Here is a 22,365-nt window from a genome sequence, read left to right as displayed (position 1 = left end):
CTCAATAGTTTTATACAATTTTTATAGGCGTGCCATTCGATTTTACCCTATTTTGAAAAATTTAATGTTAATTCTTTCCATATATTCATATTATCGAACGCATTAGCAAAGTTTGGCAACCCTAAATTGTATGAGCAAGAGGAAGAATTGTCAAAAGTTTATCCAACTGTGCATAAAAGTGTGACCAACTGTGCATAAAAGTGTACCCAATTATCAAAAGAAAAATACACTTTTTAAGTGTTTTCAAAATGGCAAAAAAATAACATCCAATATTATGGAAAATGAAAAAAAATTTTTTTTTAAATTTTGGAATAATTTTTAATTAAATAAAGTCACATGTTTATTTCAATATGGATTTGTTTTTTATTATTCCCTCGATTTCTGCGGCGTTTGGAGTTTTTGGCCCGTTTGGGTGGCGTGTTTGAATTATTTCCTCTACGGCGCCTTAGCCTCTCAATTTTGTGGCGTAAATCATACTTCTTTAGCTCTATCGGGGCTCCCCGTTTTTTCCCTCTTCGCCTGTTTCTTTTTCGTTTTGGCGGCGTATGGATCATACTCGGCTTGGCGTGCATCCCGCCGCAAAGTCGTTCTTAGGTCTGAAAAGAAAATATATTATTGCTAGTGGACGGTAACGAAGTTGGAGTAGGAGCCGCTTTCTGAGCAGATGAAGCAGGTGCGTCTAACAAATTGACGGGTTCACCAATCTTCTGCACCTGATCGCCTGGATGCAAAACGGTCAAGCCCATAAATGAAGACACGTCTGAAAATAATAGAGAACCATTTCTTTGCTGTTTTTTCACGATTCTGATTAAAGACTAGATACTTTCCAGCATCGTTTTTGCTTACTATCGATGTTATATATTTATCTACTCTAATAATCGTGTTTTCCTTTAGCTGTTCTTCTTCGCATAGGAAATTCAAATGAGTAGAAAGCATTGCGTAGCTATTAAAGTATTGACCGTCCGAGATGATGATACGTATGCGCTCGCTTTCGGCAGTAATTATTTTCTTAACACCCAAAATTTGTAGGATAGGTCCTTCAATATCTTCGCCACTCATAATACGCTAAAATGCAATTTCACAACGGAAATTAATAGCACTAACTACAATTAGTCATTACGAACGACTTACAAGAATGACTCCTTCAGTTAATGGGGTTATATCAGGCATGCTGTTATTTGATTCAATTTCAGTTTATAGGCCTTGATTTAAGGTTTTTTATATTTTCCACGCAAAGCGTTTATTTAAAAAATACTAATCAATTTGAATAAAAGCTTATGGTAAGATTCTAATTTTTTTGCAATCAAGCGGGAAGACGCTTAAGCGAAAATATCAACGCTGTATTACATTAATAAATAAGTAAACATTCAACTGAACGAGAATCAACATTTGGTGAAGCAAAATTATTTACTGCCACAAATCACATTGATAAACTGTCATTGCTCTTTATAAAGTTCTTCCATGGAAAAATCGTGCGGTAAGTAAGAATTTTGAAATTATTATATCTTTGTCACCCCATTTTATCAAAGCGACAATAAACTCAAGGATTTCGTAGTCGACATAAACGTTTAAACAACTAATCCTTGCGAGAAAGAAAATAGTTAGTAAATAATACTTTTTAGTCATATTTTCAAAAACACAATAATATTATAAAGAAAATTTATTAGAACTATTTCTATTGAATTGTATGCATGACTTTCTTTTCAAACTTGCGGCGTTATATTATAGATAATCTTTCATGGATTTTGAATATTGTACTTTTTTCGTCTCTTCTTTTATTATCAGGTCGCTTATCCCTTTCCCCAATATTGAATCTTAATAGGATATTAAGATATTAATTGATATTTTAGGACTTCTGCAGACATCTCATTTAGTACGATAACCTTGAATGCCGATCTTTCTTTGTCTCTGTATTTAACATGCGCCCTTATGTCAATTTCATTATTTTTTAATATTTCGCCTTGGGCAAAAGCAATTATATCTTCACTTTTTTGCTCAGGACTACAATAGCTGAGATGAAGAGCTGTACTTTGGAGTAAAGATGGTGCTTTTTTTTTCCTTTTTGCTGATGAATAAGATTTCCTACATTTCAACTCGTTCGGCTCGGAAGATATATCTTCCTGTTTTATTGCTCTTCTGGGAAGACAAAGATAAAATGGCTACTGACGGAAAAATCGTATTAGATGATGGGGAAAATGAAGAAAACGACATATATCAAGTGGTACGACAGTGGCTTTGAAGCAGCTCGCGGTAGCAGCACAGCAGTAGTTGTCACAACCAGTATAGTACATGCATGTGCATGCATTTATGTGTATGTGCGTGTGTAGACAAAGAAAAGTAAAATATAAAATTTATGCATAAATTATAGAAAACGAAGAATAGGCCAAAGGTTTAGTTAAATTGAAAAAGAAAAGTATTTAAGCATTTGATGAAAAAAAAAAATTGTTTAAAACGAATTAACACAAAAAAAAAAAGGGAAAAGACATATTACGCGAAAACCGGAAATTTGTTAAACGCAAAAATATAAAATCCCAATAAATTTTATTTAATAGCACGAAAAACATTTAAGCATCCAAGACTGATTCACTCATTTTCACATTATTTTATTATATACTCAATAATTAATAAACGCAACTATATATAATATCCTATTTTATTATAAGCGAAAATTTAATTTTGATTCTATTTACTTCAATAATAATACTTTTAATAATTAACACTTCAACATAGAATAATATTAAAAAAATTAAAAAGAACAATAGGATTATTATTTATTAGAGTTATAGGGACGAAAGCTAGTTGATTAACTTTTCTAATCCTACGGAAAATTATTAACTTGTATTTGTATTGTGTATTAAAATAAATTAATAATGCAGTAGATAAATAAAAATGTGCAACAACAGAATACATATGTACCGGATTTACAATACAACCAAACGTAAAACTAAGAGATAAAAAGTGCTGAGAAAATAAAATTCAATCTCTGAGCGTAAACTTTACTTTGCTGTACATTTCTTATGGGTGTCCTGACTGAGCACGCTTCTGTTGAAATAAAGAAATCATAAACTATAGCAGATAATTGTACAAAAATTTGAAGGCACACTCTATGAGCGACACTGTAATACCGTATCAAAACATTATTTTTATTCAATACCTATATAAAACGCGAAAGAAATTTCCAAAACCCCTTAAAGTGTGTAAACTTTTGGTAAGTTTTGAATTTGAAATGCAAGTAAGCATGTCCGCTTGGAAGCCTGTTCATCCGTCCGTCTGCCTAGCTATGTCGTGGTACACATTTTCCCCTCCGCAAAAATGAAGCCATCGCTAAAACAATTAGGAAATGACTAAAATCGGTTAAAGGACGTGCTTACGACGCCAATATTTCTATTCAGCAAAAACTGTGAACAGCTTTGCGTTTTTTTGTTTTGCTTGTTACCCGTAATGTACGCTACACACACCACCTTTATTCTGAAAATAGAAGAAATCAGCCACGCCCATTCAATCTTATAGAGTATGAAAATTCAGTTCTTTTTTTTTTTTGGTCTCTTTTAGGATAACAGTAGCACGTATTCGATTGTTCTGGACGAGAGACGCAAGCGGTTACTTACCGTAGGGCAAGGTCGCGTAATGAAAGTGTAGGGTTTGTCGACGGTTTGGGCCGAATATCGAATTCCAAACATTTGGTTGTCATTATCAGTAACATCTGTTCAATTTAAAATTTTTAACAAGTGCAACAATGAAATAGGAGAAAATAAAAGCGTGAAATTACATCCCTGCACGAAGGTTGTTGTATTTGCTGAAATGAAACCAAGCAAGTTAAATGAAGTCAAATTGGAATAACACAATTTAGATAATGCATTTTATACATCAACTCTGGCAACTTGGTTTTTTTTTTTTATTTTGTAATATTTTCTTTTTTTTTTTAGAATCTGCTCCACGTATTATTGCGAACATCGATGTAGGGGAATCTAATAAATTCTTAAATATTGTATAGAAAATCCATTAAAAATTTTAAGTGTTCTATTTGAGAGTTAAAATTACATACGTATAATGTTTGTAAATTTGAAAAACAAAATAATCGAAGAAGTTAAAGCAGCTCAGGTGATTCCTTGAAATAATAAAAGAAAAACAAACATGATTGCGAGAAACGCAAACAATCCAATACAATAGCAGGCCTATAAATAAATATTGAACATTGTGTTTGATTTGACTTGTGCTAATTTGAACCCTGGATTCCTTGTTATGGTTAATTTAATTTTCATAAGAGTTGGTTTTTCTTCTTTTTTTGTTTGTTTTTAGGCTGCTGTCTCTTCATCTAATAGCACAACGCCCAGTGGTTCCGAATCCACTGCAACCACTAACACCAACAATGAAAATTTTTTTAGTATAACAGAAGAAGGTAACATATGCAATGGCAGCTAATCTAATTATAATAAATTTAATAAACTTATTGCTTAGATACACCACAAAATTCCCCTTTAAAACCAATGAGACTGCCTGGGATTAGGGGTAAAGCGGGAGCACAGTCTTTAAATAATGGAACAGGAGCCATACAAAGGGCGCGTAAATTGTCCAATTCTTCGATGGCAAGCGATGTCTCATTTCGTCTTCCCGCTTACGAAGGGGCACCGGTAGGTAGTTTGGTAGAGTTTATGTTAATATCACTATTCAACATCCCATGTACCCATGTACCCTTGACGCGTTTGGCTTTTTCAATATATGTATACAATTAAGCTCGTGTGTCCTTGAGTCCGGGGTTTATAAGCTGAAATTGGAAGTTGAAGTCTGGCAAACATATATGCTTATAACCGATGACGCAATGATTCCATAAATATGTGAAGATTAGTCAAGAAAGACGATTAGTTTTTAGACCTTCATATCGACTGAAACTTTCTGGCTAATATCTGACACAAAGACAGTATGATTATTATTTCTTTTTTTTTTTGGATGTAAGATTCGTTAAAATAAGAATTTGTTTTTTTAGATTTATCATCTTCAATCGGATTTGGATGAATCAGGTAGTGAACTGGGTGACACCAATTCATCAGCCAAATTGGACGTTGTTACTAAAGAACAACTTTTCGATGCTTATCGCAGATCTATTGATAACTATAATAAATATCGCAGCCGTTATATGGATTTAGCCAAAAAATATAAGGATTTAGAACGGGACAGTAGTAAAGCTAGGGTAAGTTCCTTTGCGATTTAATTATAAATCGTATTTAATTGTTTCCCTTAGTCGGTATTGATAGAAACTCAAGAGAAGGCAATACGACGCATTAATGAATTGCGTGAGCAATGTGCATTGGAGCAAGAGGCTAAAGCACACCTGGAAGAAGCTCTACGTGTTGAAATGGACGATATGGAATGTAAAATGCAAGCCTATCAAACCAAATTAAAGTTATTGGGTGAAAATCCGGAAAATATAGCCGCTGCATTGGCAGCTCGTCTTGACAATGGTAAAGAATTAATCGACTTGAACGAAGAACGAAATTTACTCGATAAAGATGTCGCCATTAATGGCGAAGACTCGAAGAAGAAGCTCAATAACTTAGAAGCTTTGCTTGAAGAAAAAGATCAAAAGATTAAAGAACTTGGTGAGAAATTTGATTTATTGCGTAAACAAGAAGACGAGAATTCTTTGCTGTTAGCTCAAACGAAAGCAGCTATACACTTGGAGTTGGAAAATAAAGAAGCTCAAGTGAAGAAACTTACAGAAAATTTGAAGCAGTTACAAAACGATTTACTTGCAGCTAGAAAAGAAGAAAAGCACTCTGGTATTCTAATCGAAGAGTTGAATGATTTGAAGGAGAAACTCAGGCAGACACAGTTATCAAAACAAGAATTGGACGCCAAGATTATAGCCACCGAACATATGCTGAATCAGTTTAAGGAGAAACAACTGGACAAAGATAAGGCCATTAAAGCATTGGAAGATAAATTAAAACTAGTAACGAAAGAAAATGAGGAAAAATTGCGAGAACTTACTAATCAAAACAATCAACTTAATGAGATAATACAACAATATCGACAAAATGAAGTCTCGTTAGCGGAAGTCGACAACGAACTAAATAGAACGAAGAATGAAAATGACGATTTAAAGAGAACTATGCAAGAGCATCAACAGAAACTTGAACAAATGGAACGTGAATGTAAAGATAATATAAAATTACAAGAGAAAGCCAATGAGGAATTACTGGCACAAGCTAATTGTAAAATTCAAGATTTACTTAATCAGCTTGAAGCGGAAAAGGCAAGTAGAGATAGTGCCAAACGTAAAGCTTTAGATTTGAAAGAACAGTTAGAGAACATTGAAGCTAAGAATGAAAATGAAACGAAATTAAAACTTGAAGAATTAACTAAAGAATTAAATGAAGTGCAAGAGCTTTTGAAAGTAAAAGAGAAAGAACTGAAAATCTTAACCAAAAAATCATCGAAAAATGAAAAATATCACGAAAATCAAATTGAGAAACTGCAAATGGATTTGCAACAGCAAGAGCAACTACTGCAAACATTGGGGAACGAGCATAAGCAAAAAGAAGAACAGGGGGACCGAGAGAAACAAGAGCTGAGACAGCAGGTGAATAGCATATTAAATGAGATTTCACAAATGGAAAACCAAATGGAATTAGTGAAGCAATCACACAACGAGTTGGAATCGGAGAAACATTTATTGGAGGAAAAAATCGAATTAATGAATCAGCAAAATCTTAATTCCAATGAAGATTCTTTACATTGGCGTGAATTGCTTAAAGAAGTCGAACAAAAGTTACGCGACACTGAGAGTAAATTGCAAGCAGTATTAAGCGAACACACCCAGTTGGCGGAAAAAAACTGTTTACTCGAGGAAAACACACACCGCTTAGAGAAATTATTAAGCGAAAGGCAACGTCAAGATGCTTCTACTGAGGAGGCTTTAGTTAGCGAATTGCGTTTGAAGTTGGAAACCAGTGAAAACTCTCTGCAAAAACTGAATGAAAAAATGTCAGAAGTCTTGGATGAGAATTCCCGGTTGCATAATAATCAAGAATTAAACGAGCACGATCAGCGTACCTTACAAGATAAATACGATACTTTAGAGAAAGAAAAATTTTGTTTAGATGATAGCAAAAAAAGTTTAGAAAATGATTTGAACGAATTAAAAGCAAGCCTTAATGAAGAAATTGATAAAAATCGAGCCCTTACTCAGCATTTGCAAGAAAAACAAAACCAAATTGACAATAATCGCGAGGCTGGGAAGAAGAAACTCGAAGAAGAACTAATATTAAAAGATAAATTAAATCAAGAGTTAGTTGAACTTAAGGAACAAATGCTGGAATCCTACAAGCTAAAGGAAGAATTAAATAGGTTTAAGCAAGAAGAAAAAGAGAAGGAATTAGAAAAAATGGGCTTAAACGAGAAACTAGAGAATTATAAGAAACGTTTAGAAGAATATGAAAAAGATAATGCCGAATTAAAAAATTTCATAAAAGAACTGGAAGAATTGAGAAACAATGTCAAGAAATTGAATATCGAAAAAAAAAATTTATTTCAAGAAAATCAACAAAAAACTGAAAACATGAATAAGTTAAACAAAGAATTGCAAGATTTTTCCGTGGAAGCTGAAAAACAAAAGGAATTTATTAAAAAATTAACAGAAGACATTTCAAATCTTCAAAAGCAAAATGAAACCGAAACAGATGAAAAACAGAAACTGCTAAAATTGATTAATACTTCGCAAGAACAATTAAATGATTGGCAAAGAAAGTTTGCGGATAAAATGACAGAACTTGAGAAAGCTCAAGAAAAAATCAATAAACTTCACGTTTACCGTTCAACCAATGAACAATTGGAAATCGAATGCGAATACCTTAACAGACATGTAAAGCAATTAGAGGCCGAGTTAGCTAAACATAATGAAAATATAAAATTAAAAGATTCCGATTCTGATGAACTTAAAGACAAACTCAAATCGCTGCAGTGTGAACTCTATGTACTTAAGGAGAGTCAAGAGCAACATGAATTGCAAAAATCGGAAAAAGACAGAGAACTACTAGAATCGCAAAAACAAATCAAATCGTTCGTAGAGCAATTGGAACAAGTTAAACAGGAATTACAAAGGCAAACAGATCATGTTAAATATATTACCGAACAAGATGATACAGTAAAAGCCGAATTACTTCAAACGCAAACTAAACTAAAAGAATTGGAAAATAATTATGAACAAAAATGTAAAGAATTGGATGAGATAAAAATTGAAACAAGTGATTATAATCAAAAATTCGAAAATATACGAAAAGAACGGGATGCTTTACATAAAGACTTAGAGAATAAGCAAGTCTTACTTCAAGATTTCGGCAAATTCAAATTGGACTTAGAAGTACCACAACCGATAAATGTGATAAGGAAAAGAAGTCTAGATTTATCACCTACGAGTAGCAAAAAACATAATTCTCAAGCTGAGGCCGAACGTTTGCGTCAAATCAATGCAACTCTGCAACAAGAATTGGAAGAACTTAAACACAAATCTTCCACTGAAATAATCACTTTACAGCAGGATATTGAAGATTTACAAACAACGAATAAACAAATGGCCGATCGTATCATGGATTTAGAACGTTTGAAAGCCGGTTTACAGGCTCAAAAATTATTCGGAATAGACAATAAATCGGCTATGGAAGAGGTTCAAATGAACGATGATAATTATTTATCAATAACTGAGAAAGAGGCTTTAGAAGCCAAGCTTAAAAATATAATGGCCGAAGTACAAGACGTCTCCAATCGTAATTTGTTTCTAGAGAACAAATGTGAAAACTATTTAATACTGGAACAATCTAACGAACGATTAAAATTGCAAAATGCAAAACTTTCAAGGCAATTAGATGAAACATTGGTAAGCTTGTGGAAAAATTATTCATGAAAAGAAATAATTTTTCAAGTAATCTTTTAACTCGTTTAGGTATCATTACAACATAGCGATGGCATTACCGCCAATACCGAATTTGAGTACTTACGTAATATTATGTTTCAGGTATGTGTGCAAAGTAAATTCTTTCTTTTTTATGGAAAAGTAGTGATTTTCCATTTGCCAAATGCGGAAAGAATTCGGATGTAGGAATAATCATTTAAAAAGAAGAAATTTATATATAAAAAATATATTTTCACAAAAAAAACCGGAATGATATTAATTTGAAAGGAAAGATAAAGTGAAAATGAATTTTTAGAAGGCAAGGTCTTTATTTTCTTCTTTTATAAGTCAGGCAAGCAACGAAGAAGTTCTGGGGTTGAATTTTAATAAAGCTGACGATTGGCTTGATTGCAAATATATTTATCTATATATATATATACACAACTTCTTCTTTACACGGTAGGTACTTTCTGCAGAAAATATTGTGTAAAAAAGATACTTGCGTTCTATGATAGATATGGGGTATGTTCCACGACTTTAAAAAGTCGTGTACGATGAAAAAACTCTAAAAATTTCCCCCAAAAAAAAAAAAAAAATCGCGCAAAAAAGTCATAATTAAATTGATATTACATATATATAAAAAAAAATTCATTTTTACTACGCAAAAAAAATAAAATTAGTGTATAGTGAAAATTCAATCTATACGTATAACATATTAAAATTTTAATTGAAATTGGGATTAAAAATTAGTTTCGCAATCAATCAGTTTTCATCAATGCAAACCGTACGGGAAATTTCACAATTGAATTAAAAAAGTAATTTATTCAAATTATTTACTGCATTCTAAGAGCTGAGGCACTCTCGACACAATGTAATGCCTGTGTTCGAGTTGAAATGGTTACAACGAGATAAAATGAAAGGTGATCTTAAAAATCGAGTATTCGTCGCTGTAGACCAAGTCATTACTACGTATGTAAGCGTAAACTGACCGAATTCTGTTCGCGATATTCCGCCAATTGCATTTTGTTGCTATACATGTGTCGGTAGGACTCTACCAAAATTAGAATTAAAAAAATTATTTTGCGCACCACCTAACTATCATCATTTTGCTAGAAGTGATCCTTTCCATGTTCGCCAATTAGTTTCTTATTTCATTTTACTTTGTTTTGTTTTCACAATGCAAATCGAAAAGTTAATCAAAGGAAAGTGATTTAAAAACCAAACAGCATTTTTTAATTATGTTTTTTTTTTTTTTGTTTAGAACTATATACCCTTGATCAAACTAAAATTCGGAGTTAATGTTGCCATGTTCGATTACCTGGCTTTAGAGAATTCGAAAATAAATTTCGAACGATTTATTTATTTCGTTAAAGATGACCCACCCCCTTCGAACTTGCTCTATCGGAACCGTTTTTGCCTTCTTCATTCGTTGGCATGAAATTAAATGTTTGAAATTTGACTTAAGGCTTTTTTCATTTTGTTCTTTTTTACTATTATTCTTTTTCAGTATTTAACGGGTTCAGCAAATGGAAATAATGCGACATTGGTTAAAGTTATATCGGCTGTTTTGAAGTTTTCACCTCAACAAACCCAAGTAGCTTTAGAAAAAGAACATCAAAGGCGGTCTTTGGTAAGTATAGCTTTAGAGAAAAAACCAAAAATGCTAATTACTTGATTACTTTACGTTAACTTAGATTTGAGAGAATGATTCCAAAAATTGTAGAAAATTTTAATTTTGTTATTGTTGTTTATGAAATACAAGTAAAACCATTGTAGCGGCACATCAGTAAATATCCTACACCAACCTATATTGATTGAAGGCATTGTATGAGAAGTGGTTCGATCCTGAACATTTTCAATAGCCTTCGTCTTAGGGCCAAAATCCGCCAGTATTCCAAATTCCATCAAAATTGTTCGAAAGTTGTGGTAGGTGCAGTTTGGATACATGAGAACATACGCATGGACAGACAGGCTAAGATCGATTTAGAAAAGGATTTTGAATTGATCGGCATAATAAAAGGTGGGTCTATCTCTATTTTGTGTAACGGCTATGTCTGAAAATCCTCACTGTCTGTATCGAACGACTCACTTTATTATTTTTAGGCCTAATCTTAAGTGCCGCTTGAAGAGGATCGGTGTTTGTGGTGACTGACGCACATGTCATGGGTGAACTATCTAGTTTGTGAGACTAGGGGCCTTTTAAAGTTCTGTCCCTTGCACATCCTTCAGGCGATTACATGTAGAAGAAATACACGTGTTTTACCTTTATAGGAACAAACGGAGGGACGAAAACTACCTACCTTATGAGCAGATCATAGGCCCCGGGCGTTGCTGTACCCTACCCTACCACCTATGGTCTCCTTCGATCCATGATTTGCGATGGGACGTTGCATACATCTGTACGATCTTAATGTATCCTTGTCCTCAAGTAGTGTGGGAAACGAAGTAATTATATCGTGGTCCTACAAGATTCGGAGCTAGAACAAGGGAAGATATAAGGTTTTTAGTATTAGAGCTTAGATCAGCCCTATTAACAGAGGCAATTGCTTCGATATTTGAAAATTTGAATTTAATGCGGTAAACATATTACGCCAACTTTAGTGTGATGGGCTAAATTGGGAATGCCCCTGGCTTATTATTACATAACCATTACGATGTGATTCAAGCTATTCAAAGAAAGATTTCAAAATTTTCGCTTGTCATACAACTTTATATTGTATATTTGTAAATAAATATTTCAAGGTCTAAACTATTACCAAAAACACTGCATTCTGCATGAAATTTCCTTAACTTTAAATCGTTTGTTTTGTGGCTTAATTAAGAAACAAAAAAACATATTTCACGGGCCGCCGAATACCCATCCTTTTAGTATGACTTGTTATTGAGTGACCGCACTCGCTCTTTTCGCATTCAGTTTGAAGCGGCTTTTGCTTTTTTTGACTTTATATGTAGATGCATGTTGAATGATCGAATGTGAAAAGATTTCAGCCTTATTTCATTTCTTGGTATTTCGCTACAAACCACTTGCGGTACGAGGGCATGTTAAATTTGTCCCGATGTATGCAACATCCAAAAATATTTTAGATAGACTCGCCCTTTTATAATACCGATTGGCTCACAACGTGATTTTAGGCTTACCTGACCATCTGATGTCTGTCTACGTATTTTCGTTTTCAATCTGAGATATTTTGATGAAATTTGGTACACTGGCCCAAGGAGGAATATTATTGCAAAATGATTCGGATCGGACCACTCTTCCGAATATCTCATTTTGAAAAATCGTTTTATAAATGACTGTATTAAGCGAAGTGGTGTAGTGTACATCTAATGGTGGAGCGTGTTCCACTATAATGTTTTTATTTGCTTCTTTGCTTATTTTCTTAACATTTCATATTCTCTTATTTTTGCAGCTAAGCAAAATCCTGTAGCAAGAAGACGAGAAAAGTTTTCTAATGTGGTAGTGCCACTGAAATTATTTTAGCAAAAAGTGTAATTAAAGTTTTTTGTAGTAATAAAAATTTTAACAACGTAAAACTTTATATAAAAACGGTATAGTGACACTCTCTTACATATTGTTTACAAGAAAAGAAAAAAAAAAAAATATTTTTTTAAAAAAAAAAAAAAAAAAAAAAAGTTTTAAATGCTTTTATTAGCATTAAAAGAAAACAAAAGTGCGAGAAACAGAAATTTACATTTTATACAAAAAAAAAAAAAAATAAAAAATAAAAAACAACAACATATAATTTACATAAATTTATAAAAAGTTATTATTAATTATATTTTGTATATAAATAATAAATTTTATAACAATTATTGCATTTTCATCAAGCTAACCCCTTCCCCCGTTTTCAGCATTATTTTCTATATAATAATTGTACTCCTAAAATATTACATATATCTATATAATCTTACGAAATAATGTAATGGTAACAATATTTAATTATTATGGTTTATGTATATTTGTATTCTCTATTTAAAAGTGAATTTTTGTGTGCAATAATTTCTTTTTAAAAAATTTGTTTTGTGTCCAAAATAACTAAATAAGTTTTCGGTTAAGTCACAAAAATTCCTTGTATTTTCTTTTCTTTTTTTTCTTCTTTTATTGTTATAAAATATTATACATAACTTGTATAACAGATTATAATTAATAAGTTTGTAATGAACTAAGTGTAAAGTAAATTTAACAATAACATACAATAATAATAATAATAATAATAATAATAAAAAAAGTGCTTAAATTAGTGAAATTGTTAATCTTATGATAATTTCATTTACAAAAACCGATTAAAAAAGCAGTATGTTCCCGAATAGACAATCGAGTTATCTAAAACATCGAAATTCAATACTTGTAGTTTAGGCGGATGTGTGCATAATTCCGAAAGACTTGAGATAGACCGAACCTTTTATTATACTGATCGAATCAGAAAGCGATTCTAAGCTTCTTTGTCCACCTATTTGTCCTTGATTCTGATCGAATCAGAAAGCGATTCTAAGCTTCTTTGTCCACCTATTTGTCCGGTTTCCTTGTGTTCAACCTACAGGCCAAAGTTGTTTGAGCCGAGCGATTTTCTCGGCCACTTTTCATACAACGCCTTATTTTGGAAAGTCGTTGCCTATTTAACTTGTAAGGAAGCATACTTTCTTACCCGCTCCGAACGTTAAAGGAGTTGTTGTTTAAATGTCACGAAATCAACGAATATAGCTTTCCGTAGGTTACTCTGTCAAGTAGACATTAGCATGTAAGTGGTAGAATAAGTAAACATACCTCGTGCTGAAAGCTCTAGATATCAGCGCATTGGTGTGGCAGCCAACAGCTATATAAACAGAGCACAAACAACGATCTTTCTTTTAGTTGTTCAGCAGCAGTTGAACGAACAGGTAAGTCAAGAACCTTAAGTAGTAGTAGTTTGTCGTTCTTTCCGTCCGAACGAAGTCCTTAAGATAACAGTGTGCTTTTGCATCATTATCTTACTGGCTCTCGGCCCGAAAGGAAGCCCTAGCTTTGTAGTTAACGGGTGATTGGCAGTAAGGTATTCTCCGCCCGGAACGGGGTCCTTAAAATGACGGCGTGCTCTTGCATCATTATTTTATAGACCCGCGGTCCGAAAGGATACCCCAGCCTTGAAGAACTTAGTAGTTCGTTACTTTCGGAACGGGGTCCTTACGACAACAGCGTGCTCTTGCATCCATTATCTTATAGACTACAGCCCCGAAAGTACACCTTAGGAACCTCACGCCTTTAGGGACCCAGTAGACTGCCTACTGAACCACTAAAAAAATTAACAGATAACACAGTCACACGCGGATCATATTTTCTCAGTAAAAGAAAACAAGGTTGCCCACTAAATACGTATTGGTGTTTTTTCTTTCACCACGAAGTAACTTCGCGAATAAGGATATTTTGTACTCTTTTTGAATTCCGCTAATACATATTTGATTTAATACAAAAATGCGAATGGTCTGTTAACTTAACGAATAAATTTCTTCGAACGGATCGCTGGACAGCTCTGAGCGAAACCCCAGCTATAAATTATCCCATTGCAAACTGTTTTAAGAGAAGTGATGCAGGGTATTACAAGGCGAACCACGCCCCTCTCGAGTGTTTGTGCTTGTTATACCCACTACGAGTGGTGTTGCGTTTGTGCGGACGTAAGTAACACCTAGCGAGGTTGTTGTACCGATCGATTCAGTATCATTTTCTCAATTATTTCATTTTCTGAATCGGTCTAAGCTATCTTTCTGTCTGTCCATGTATTTTTGTGTTCAACGTACAGATCACAATTTTTGAGATGTTTGAAATCACTGACGTGCTTTGATCCAAGGACGAACGTTATTAAAAGTCATTTAGATCGATTCACTTTTTCGGCCACTGCCCACACAACGCCCTATTTTGTAAATTCGTTACATGGGAAAAAATTCAATTTTTCAAGATTTCTTGCGAAAATTCGTGGAATAATGGAGTTTCGACGTTCTAAACGGGCATGTAAAATTTGGTTCGGCTGGGATAATTCTTTGAACCCCCTCCTATATAACCGTTCCTGCAAATGTGATCTTCTTGTGGTAAAAAGTACAATTTTCAATACTTCCACTTTGAAAATTGGTTCATAATAAAAAATTTACAAAGAAGTTAACCTTACCAAATTTTTTCACGACGTAGGACCACTTTTTAGCTACCAACGTATATAGGGATTTTTAGGAGATGTAAACCCTTCATAGTAATTTGTCATAAAAATGTAATAGACCAAATGTGAACCATATGTGTCCATGTGTTGGACCCCGCTTCATGTAAGATTTCCTACGAATAATAAGCCTTTCGGATAAAAGTTTAATTTTTGATTTGTTACACTGATAATTGATCCAGTGATTGAGTGATTTAGCAAAACAGTTAACGGTAAAGAATTTGGATCGCAAAGGTCTATTTTTTGGTCACCCCGACAAATGTCATGAAAAGCAAGTTCTTATAAGGAGTGAATTTCCCGTTTTTTATGATGGAAAGAACATTTTTATAAAATAAATTAACTTTGCATTAAATTAAAATTAAATTTGGATCGCGTCAAGTGTTGTTTTGGGTATTCTCCAACACGCGGTCTTTCCTGAAAAGTACGCCTTTGCAAGAAAATAATGTGTAATTTTCCATGTGTTATTACCAAAACGAGTGAATAATCAATAGTATTAGGCGAAGAGATTCTTGATTGTTTTTAATTCAAATATATATTTTTGAATAAATTTATATTAAATGTAAAAAGAGTGTTTGATTATTGTGGAAAACCGTCACGTCCATCTAGTTTTTAAAATAAAAAAAAATAAAATATATATATATATATATATATATAAAACATATAATTGTTTGTATTTAAAAACTTTCATTTATTTTAAATAGATTAAAAGCAAAAAAAATATATTTTAATGACGTATTAAATAAAGAAAGAACGAAAACAAAAACGTACAATTTAATGAACATTATAGCATACAATTTAGATTAGAAGGTAACTAATGCAAACGCTACGTTTTACTTTGAAAACGTACCGTTTTCCAAAATTTTAAAGGTTTACGATATATAAATGTTTTCAACATAGCTGCTGTAGAAGGATTTAACTCATGCATGGGACGGTAATGTCTTATCAGTTGATAGCAATTGACGTAACCGAATCGTTGTAAACGCAAAATCGCGCACAACGCTGCCTCCTGTATCGCAGGGCGATCGATTAAATTCAAAAAGATTGAGAAGAGATTTAAATAGCTTTCAATATCTCGGCGAAGAGGAAAAGGTTTTACTATCTTCGATATGACATCGAGTAAAATTATAACAAGAGAGTCGCAATCTTTCGTCTCGGAAACGGAATTATAAAACTTATTAGCCATCGGTAAGAGATGAGAATTTAAAATACGTTTTTCAGTATCATCGGGTGACATACGTTTGGCTAGCAAACTAAAGGCTACATCTATATTATCCGTTTTATTCGCTTTTAGATGTTCTACTAAATTATTGATGACGTCATCACGTTTCGGTTCAAATGGAGTAAAGTGATATTCAAAGCGTAGTTTCGATATTAACTTTTTGCCGCGTAATTCCTTATTATTCATATCATATTTCGTGTTCATTAATATGTGTTTTATAACCGTAATTAAAGGATCAGAATGATCGTAGGTGCGATCTTCGCGGGGCGGCAAAACGGTAGGATACCACATCAGAACTTCAAGAATCATAGGAATCGCCTTAAGAGTATGATAGTAAATACAGTTGGCAATGAAAAGACGCGCTGGATGTTTATCCAATTGATTCTCCTGCAACGAGACAGCCAAAAAATACAGTTGAGTAAGATTAAGAGCACCGTGCAAAGATATCCGTTGATTTTGCAAGCAATTGAAAAGTATTTCATCGATTTCGGCAATTAAATGGTTGCAGAATTCCGTTTCTTCATTAAGAAAATGTTTTAAAACTGCGAAAAAACCTTGTAAAGGATGACTTAGGTGCGATGGTGGCATATCTTGTATAACAGATGGTAAATCCTTTTCTTCTACATTCGAAGCCGGCAACTCTTTTGCCACATGAATCAGAGAACTGCAAATCTCTTTATAATCCGAGGTAACGTTTTTCAGACGCTTAACTAATTCACATGCATTACTATCCGTGAATGCATTGCTAAGGCAGTACTCGTTTAGATGAGAAATAACACGTTTGTCTGGAGTTTTTTCCAATTTCCTACTCGACTTGAAATTGATGTGAATGAAATGTTTTTGATCGTAACAATCTATAAGGCGATCAATTAACGATTTATTTTTTGAGATTTGTGAACGTAAATTGGCATTTAATTCCAAAGGTATTAAAATGGTAGAGGGACATGCTACAGATGAATCTAAAGGTGGTGGTGATTGCGGACTTTCATAGAAAGTAGTATCTATCGCGGATGTCGATGATATATTTGTAGAATCTTTTGCTGTATAAAAAGAGGTAGTTTTGGCATATTGCACTTCTTCTGTTTTCTTGAAGTCGTCGGGTTCCATTGGAGCTTCATCTGATACATCAGTGGAATCGCTTACATTTTTGGCTAAGAGCGTTGAACTGCATGCTATTTCTTCTTCTCTCGTACCAACTTTTGTAGGCATTTCTTTTTCGCGGCCTTTTAAAAAACCAAATTTTAGAGGAATTTCCTCCTCTCTCTTATTATCTTTTGCATTTATTTCTCCTTTACTGTCTTTAGTGAAACCAGATATTAGTGTAAGTTCTTTTTCATGTCTCTTATTGTGTTTTGTAAGCATTACCTCTTCTCGTTCTTTAAAGAAACCAAATTGTAGGGGAATTATTTCTTCTCTTGTACAATCTTTTGTAATCGTTTCTTCTTCTTCGCGTTCTTTAAAAAAACCAAATTTTGGAAAAATTTCCTTCTCGCTCTTATTATTTTTCGTAATTATTTCTTTTCCTTGTTCCTTAAAGAAACCAACTTGTACATGAATTTCTTCTTTTTTACATAAATCTTCTGCTTCATCTTTCATACTTCTTTTCGCTGTTGGTTTACGGAAATTATTTGATTGTTTCAAGGGTGTAGTATATTTACCAAGTTCGACTGGGATTGACTTTAAATTCAGAGTATTTTCTAACAATAAACGTTTAGCTTGTAGGCGGGCTGAACACTTGCGAGGTACTATGGTTTCCAGTTCCAATTCATTTTTACGTTTGCGGCCTTTTTTCTTTGATTTTGCTGGAGCGGATACGTCGTCTGCTTCTAAGCACCGCTCATTAAGTATATCGCTTACTATGTTACAAACGGAGTCTGTCAACATTTCTTGGCAGGTAGTGGCGTCTAAAATAGGTAGTATAGAAGCATCATTCAAGTCTTCTTCAATGGAAGAAGTACTACAACTACTATCATTTCGTTCTTTTGCTATTTCTATATAGTCTTCATCTATAATTAACTCATTTTCTGCGAATGTATTAAAATTAGGTGATTCTGGCGATTCTTTCAAACCATTGGCAACTTTGTTGCTGACTGACGAAGAGGTAACTATCGAAGCGTCAAACCCGGACATGCGTTTCCCATGTTCATTGACATTACAATTATTATCTATAGGAATCAAATCTGCATCTTGATTTTTGCCTTGTTTTTCTTCTTTCTTTTTAATATTTTCTTCATTCTTTCTTGAATTCTCATCGAGTATTGTGTTAACTAAATGTTTAGACCCTGATAGATTTGTTAAAATTTCATGTAATTCTTCTTCAATGATATCCGCTTTACAGTCTTCAACGGAGGAAGACATTTCAAAGCCTCTCTGCAACATTTTTAAACTTTCCTCTTTAGTTTTTCCAACAGTTTCTATTTCGGAATTGTCATCTAAGGTTGCTTGAAAATTTCTATAAATGATCTTATCGGTTATTGGTCGATATTGTTCTGACTTTTCATTAATTGTAAATATTTCGTTTTCATCTTCCGAAGACATTTCCAAGTCCTCTTCAAGAGTTCGATTTACATTTATGATTGGAAGATCTTGGCTATCTCTAAACGATGCATTATCTTTACTCTCGCAATTAGTGGAATCGATTGTCTTATCTGCATTAGTTAATAATTTCTGCGATTCTTCTACACCATCAGTTTGTTCACATCGGTCATTAAAAATTGGTTTTTCACTATTATCTAAGCTTTTACAAGGAAAACTTTTCATTTTTGTGCTTTCATTACAAAACCGTTCGAACAAATGGTTTTCTTGCAATTTTTTTGTACTAATTTCTTGTCTTAAAGGTTCGGCTAAAATATTGTGGTTACTATTTGTAGCACTAGTTTCTCGTCGCAGTTCTTCTGCTTCATTGCTCTCATCTTCATTCGCTTTACTGACACTTGTAGGCATATGCGGGGAGAGATTTTCACCATGTGACATACTTAGAGGTTGGCTCAAAAGTGTAGATTCAGCAGAGTTTACTGCGAAATTCAAACTATTCGTTCGGTTACATTTTGAAGCATCTACTGTTAATTCTCCATTACTTTCTTCCCTTTCCTTGTAATTTTTTCTGCAATTATTAGAGCTTTGCTTATTGCCATCAGCTTTGATAGGGGATTGTAACTTTCTTCCTATTTTATTAGAAACCAAAGTTGACGGAATTTCCTCACTATCTTGACGCCGCTGTAAGTGGTCTTCCTGGATATTGTTCTCGTTTTCACTACAAATTTTCGCCTCTTTACAACAAGTGTGTTTCAATTCTTTTTTATGCTGTTCGTTGCTTATTTCAACTTCTTCATCACTTTCGGTTTCTGTGTCGTCACCGAAAAGTTCCTTTATTTTATTGGATGCGTTTCGTCTGATCTTATTACTCGGTTTGATAAACACAAAATCATCTTGTATTGGCTTTGGCGAAAAATTAAAAACACCCTCGTACTCGTCATTACTCTTTTCATCTGAAGTAAGGGCAAAATTTGGCAGGTTTGTCAAAAAATCAACAGCATTTAGTTCATTAGCTAAGGCAGCATCTTTCAGTTTCCTCCTCGTTTCCTTTTTCTTCGGCTCTTGTGACTTTTTCAATAATTTCTTTAAGATTTTTTGTTCGGTTTTATTCAGCTTGGCTTTTGAAAAAAGTTCCATGATCTTTTTCTCAGTTAAGGAATCAAATTTGTTTTTAGACGAGGATGTTCTTATATCTGATGATATCGCAGCTTGCCCTTGCTCTACAGATAAGTTTAGGTGGCTTATTTCTTCATCAGTGGTTGAATTGGAATCATCTAACGATTTAAGATTCGAAGAAGAAAAGCATGAATCGTTCACGATTTCAATTTGTTGTCCGACATTCCGTGAACATGAAGCTGAAAAAATGAATTCAAATAAAATTATGTCGCATCAGTTACTACAACTTTTTTTATTACCTTTTTGGTAGTTACACCTGGGTAGGGGTTTTATTATTTGCTGGCCGTTGTGTTTGCCTGTTATAGAATTTCCAAATTTTAAGAGACCATAGTCCATTTTGTCGCATGATTGCACTACAATTAAAGTTAACCAAAAATTATAATAATAAATAATAATAAATGTATATATATAATAATAATAATAATAAATGTATACTCAACAAAATTTACCTTCCTCTTCGAATGTCTGCGAGCTACTTTCGGTTGTAATTGACCGAGATGTTTTTTTTAGTCCTAAGTTATTGGTTTCGTTACAATTCCGACGGGTGTTTTCATATAATTCCCTTAGCCAGTTATGAAACTCTTGTTGGTTGAATGACGGCACTTGCATAGAACTATTATTAATTAAGTTTAGATTGGTGTTGGAAAAAGTAGAAGGCATACTGACGTTTCGTGGTTGTATTAAACTAAATATCATTTTACCGAACACTTGCCACAGCTCATCAAAAGCTGTAGTATTCAAGTATTCTAAGGCCGACTTTTTAAAACTTTCTTCTTGCGTTGTTAAATTTGTTGAGTTTTGTTCTGCTTTGCTGGTAGATGGTAAATCGCTTTGCAATGTGTGTACGTTTCGTACATGTGTTGGTGTAGGTGAGCCCATTGGGGTACTGACTTCTTGTTTTATGGCCTCATCTAATTGGTGTGATAGGGGCCGGGTAGTAGCTCTTGTAGATAGATAGTCAATTTGTTTTCGTATATTGCAAAGCCATGTGCAGGTACCGATGGTATTATACGATTTGTTTTCTCCATCCATCTGAGAGTCAACGAATGGCGATATTGGTGTTACATCCCACTTCCCAAACTCGGAAAGTATTTCCTCTACAGAAGGTTGGAGTTTGGGATCTGGGAACGAAGTACCTACGTGGCGTTGTTTAATAAAACACGAAGTCGAAGTGCCTCGTGTGGTCATTGTGCTTATATGCTGTGTACCTTGAGTACGTAGCTCTACTTGGCATTGTGTTGCTTGATCTTTGCTTTCTATGAAATGGCTTTTGGATGGCTCTTGCTGCCATAAATCGCATTGCATTGATTTTTCTAGTTTTTTCATTTTCAACTTTACGCGTAACTTTTTGGGACTGCAGAATGCGGGAATTTTGAGGTTCTTATTACTACAGTAACGTTTCAAGTCATCACTTGTACGATTGTCTTGCCATTTGAGACTGCCTTGCGATTCCTCAAGTCTTTGTATAATTTTTAAATACTTTATGACCAGCTCATCATAGTCCAAAGGCCGGCTTTTTTCTTTTTCCTGCAAATCCAGTAGCTGATCGTAACCCAATTTTTGATCTATCATTTCATTATGTAGAGTCTTATAGTTCTCTTCTAACTCTTCTAAATTTCTTCTTGTAGTGTTAAGATTTTCATTTGCCTCTGTATATAGTTCTTGTACATTATTAGCACTCTTCTGAAAATTACCAAAATCTTCTTCTAATTTCTGTTTATCCTTTTTGAGCTGTTTTATTTGTGTAATTAAAGTATCCGTATCGTGGATTCTTTTAGCTAGTTCTGCACGCTTTTTACCGGCTTTGGTTTTATTGCATTTTTTTGGAGGAGATCCACTTTCCACTAATAAACTTTCAGATTTTTTCGGTGATAAGACTTTTGGAACTTTTTCATCTTGCATCCAATCCAAATTAATATCGTTGTAATTGAAATTTTCGTCTACAGGCATTTTTTTTTTTGCTAAACTTATGCCGCTGGAAATTCACGTGTAACTTTAAGCCGCTTGCTTTTTATATATATATAATCAATATAAAATATGCGATGTTACAACAAATAGCACTATTTCTAAAATTATATAAAAGTCATTACCACTCTAAAAAGCACATCATTCCTCTTGTGTTCTTGCACAAAATTTCATGAATTAAATAATCGAATAAATAAAAAATTAGCGAAAAACGTTTGAACTCCGCACATTGCCTTAAAAAAAAAAAAAAAATAGAAGAAGATGCCATATATTTATGAAAATATATAAACAAAAAACAATAATGAAAAACTTGAAAAAAGCCCTCAAAGCTATCAAAATAACAGCTGGTAGCTTTGCTATATGTCAAAAGTGTAAATAAAAATTATTGGCATCACTGTTTGGTC

At 33.5% G+C, this 22,365-nt stretch overlaps 2 protein-coding genes across 5 annotated transcripts; one reads left to right on the top strand and one right to left on the bottom strand.

Annotated features, from left to right (window-relative positions):
* Positions 1-3,913: 3,913 nt before the first annotated feature.
* Positions 3,914-12,481, top strand: LOC119635677 (myosin-11). Of its 4 annotated transcripts, XR_005247100.1 has the most exons (9): positions 3,914-4,101; positions 4,300-4,399; positions 4,459-4,631; positions 4,985-5,188; positions 5,240-8,872; positions 8,939-9,010; positions 10,395-10,517; positions 10,664-10,907; positions 10,991-12,097. XR_005247100.1 is itself a non-coding variant. In XM_038030622.1 (8 exons), the coding sequence occupies exons 1-8, from the start codon at positions 4,051-4,053 to the stop codon at positions 12,313-12,315; spliced, it is 4,374 nt and encodes a 1,457-aa protein (XP_037886550.1). In that variant the 5' UTR covers positions 3,914-4,050; the 3' UTR covers positions 12,316-12,481. The 4 variants fall into 4 exon arrangements, 3 of the variants coding, with proteins under 3 accessions (XP_037886550.1, XP_037886549.1, XP_037886552.1); XM_038030622.1 differs by lacking the exons at positions 10,664-10,907; positions 10,991-12,097 and adding an exon at positions 12,298-12,481; XM_038030621.1 differs by having other exon boundaries at positions 10,664-12,097.
* A 3,310-nt stretch (positions 12,482-15,791) lies between these two features.
* LOC119635960 (little elongation complex subunit 1) lies at positions 15,792-22,166 on the bottom strand. The gene is made up of 4 exons (XM_038031006.1): positions 22,087-22,166; positions 20,446-22,003; positions 20,236-20,349; positions 15,792-20,175 (listed from the first exon to the last, which is right to left on the bottom strand). The coding sequence occupies exons 2-4, from the start codon at positions 21,944-21,946 to the stop codon at positions 15,890-15,892; spliced, it is 5,901 nt and encodes a 1,966-aa protein (XP_037886934.1). The 5' UTR covers positions 21,947-22,003; positions 22,087-22,166; the 3' UTR covers positions 15,792-15,889.
* Between the last annotated feature and the right edge of the window lie 199 nt (positions 22,167-22,365).

This window comes from Glossina fuscipes, unplaced genomic scaffold, assembly GCF_014805625.2.
Source record: "Glossina fuscipes isolate IAEA_lab_2018 unplaced genomic scaffold, Yale_Gfus_2 27, whole genome shotgun sequence".
Taxonomy (NCBI): domain Eukaryota; kingdom Metazoa; phylum Arthropoda; class Insecta; order Diptera; family Glossinidae; genus Glossina; species Glossina fuscipes.
This window is presented reverse-complemented; position numbering and strand designations above follow the sequence as displayed.

What these genes read in the sequence shown, in the direction of transcription:
- LOC119635677 (XM_038030621.1), top strand. Translation starts at nt 4,051, where the DNA reads ATGTTTGTAAATTTGAAAAACAAAATAATCGAAGAAGTTAAAGCAGCT. An exon ending in TTTTAGTATAACAGAAGAAG is followed by an intron (nt 4,400 to 4,458) that starts GTAACATATGCA and finishes CTTATTGCTTAG; the next exon opens with ATACACCACAAAATTCCCCT. An exon ending in GGGACAGTAGTAAAGCTAGG is followed by an intron (nt 5,189 to 5,239) that starts GTAAGTTCCTTT and finishes TGTTTCCCTTAG; the next exon opens with TCGGTATTGATAGAAACTCA.
- LOC119635960 (XM_038031006.1), bottom strand. Translation starts at nt 21,946, where the DNA reads ATGCCTGTAGACGAAAATTTCAATTACAACGATATTAATTTGGATTGG. An exon ending in GCAGACATTCGAAGAGGAAG is followed by an intron (nt 20,350 to 20,445) that starts GTAAATTTTGTT and finishes CTTTAATTGTAG; the next exon opens with TGCAATCATGCGACAAAATG. An exon ending in CAGGTGTAACTACCAAAAAG is followed by an intron (nt 20,176 to 20,235) that starts GTAATAAAAAAA and finishes TCATTTTTTCAG; the next exon opens with CTTCATGTTCACGGAATGTC.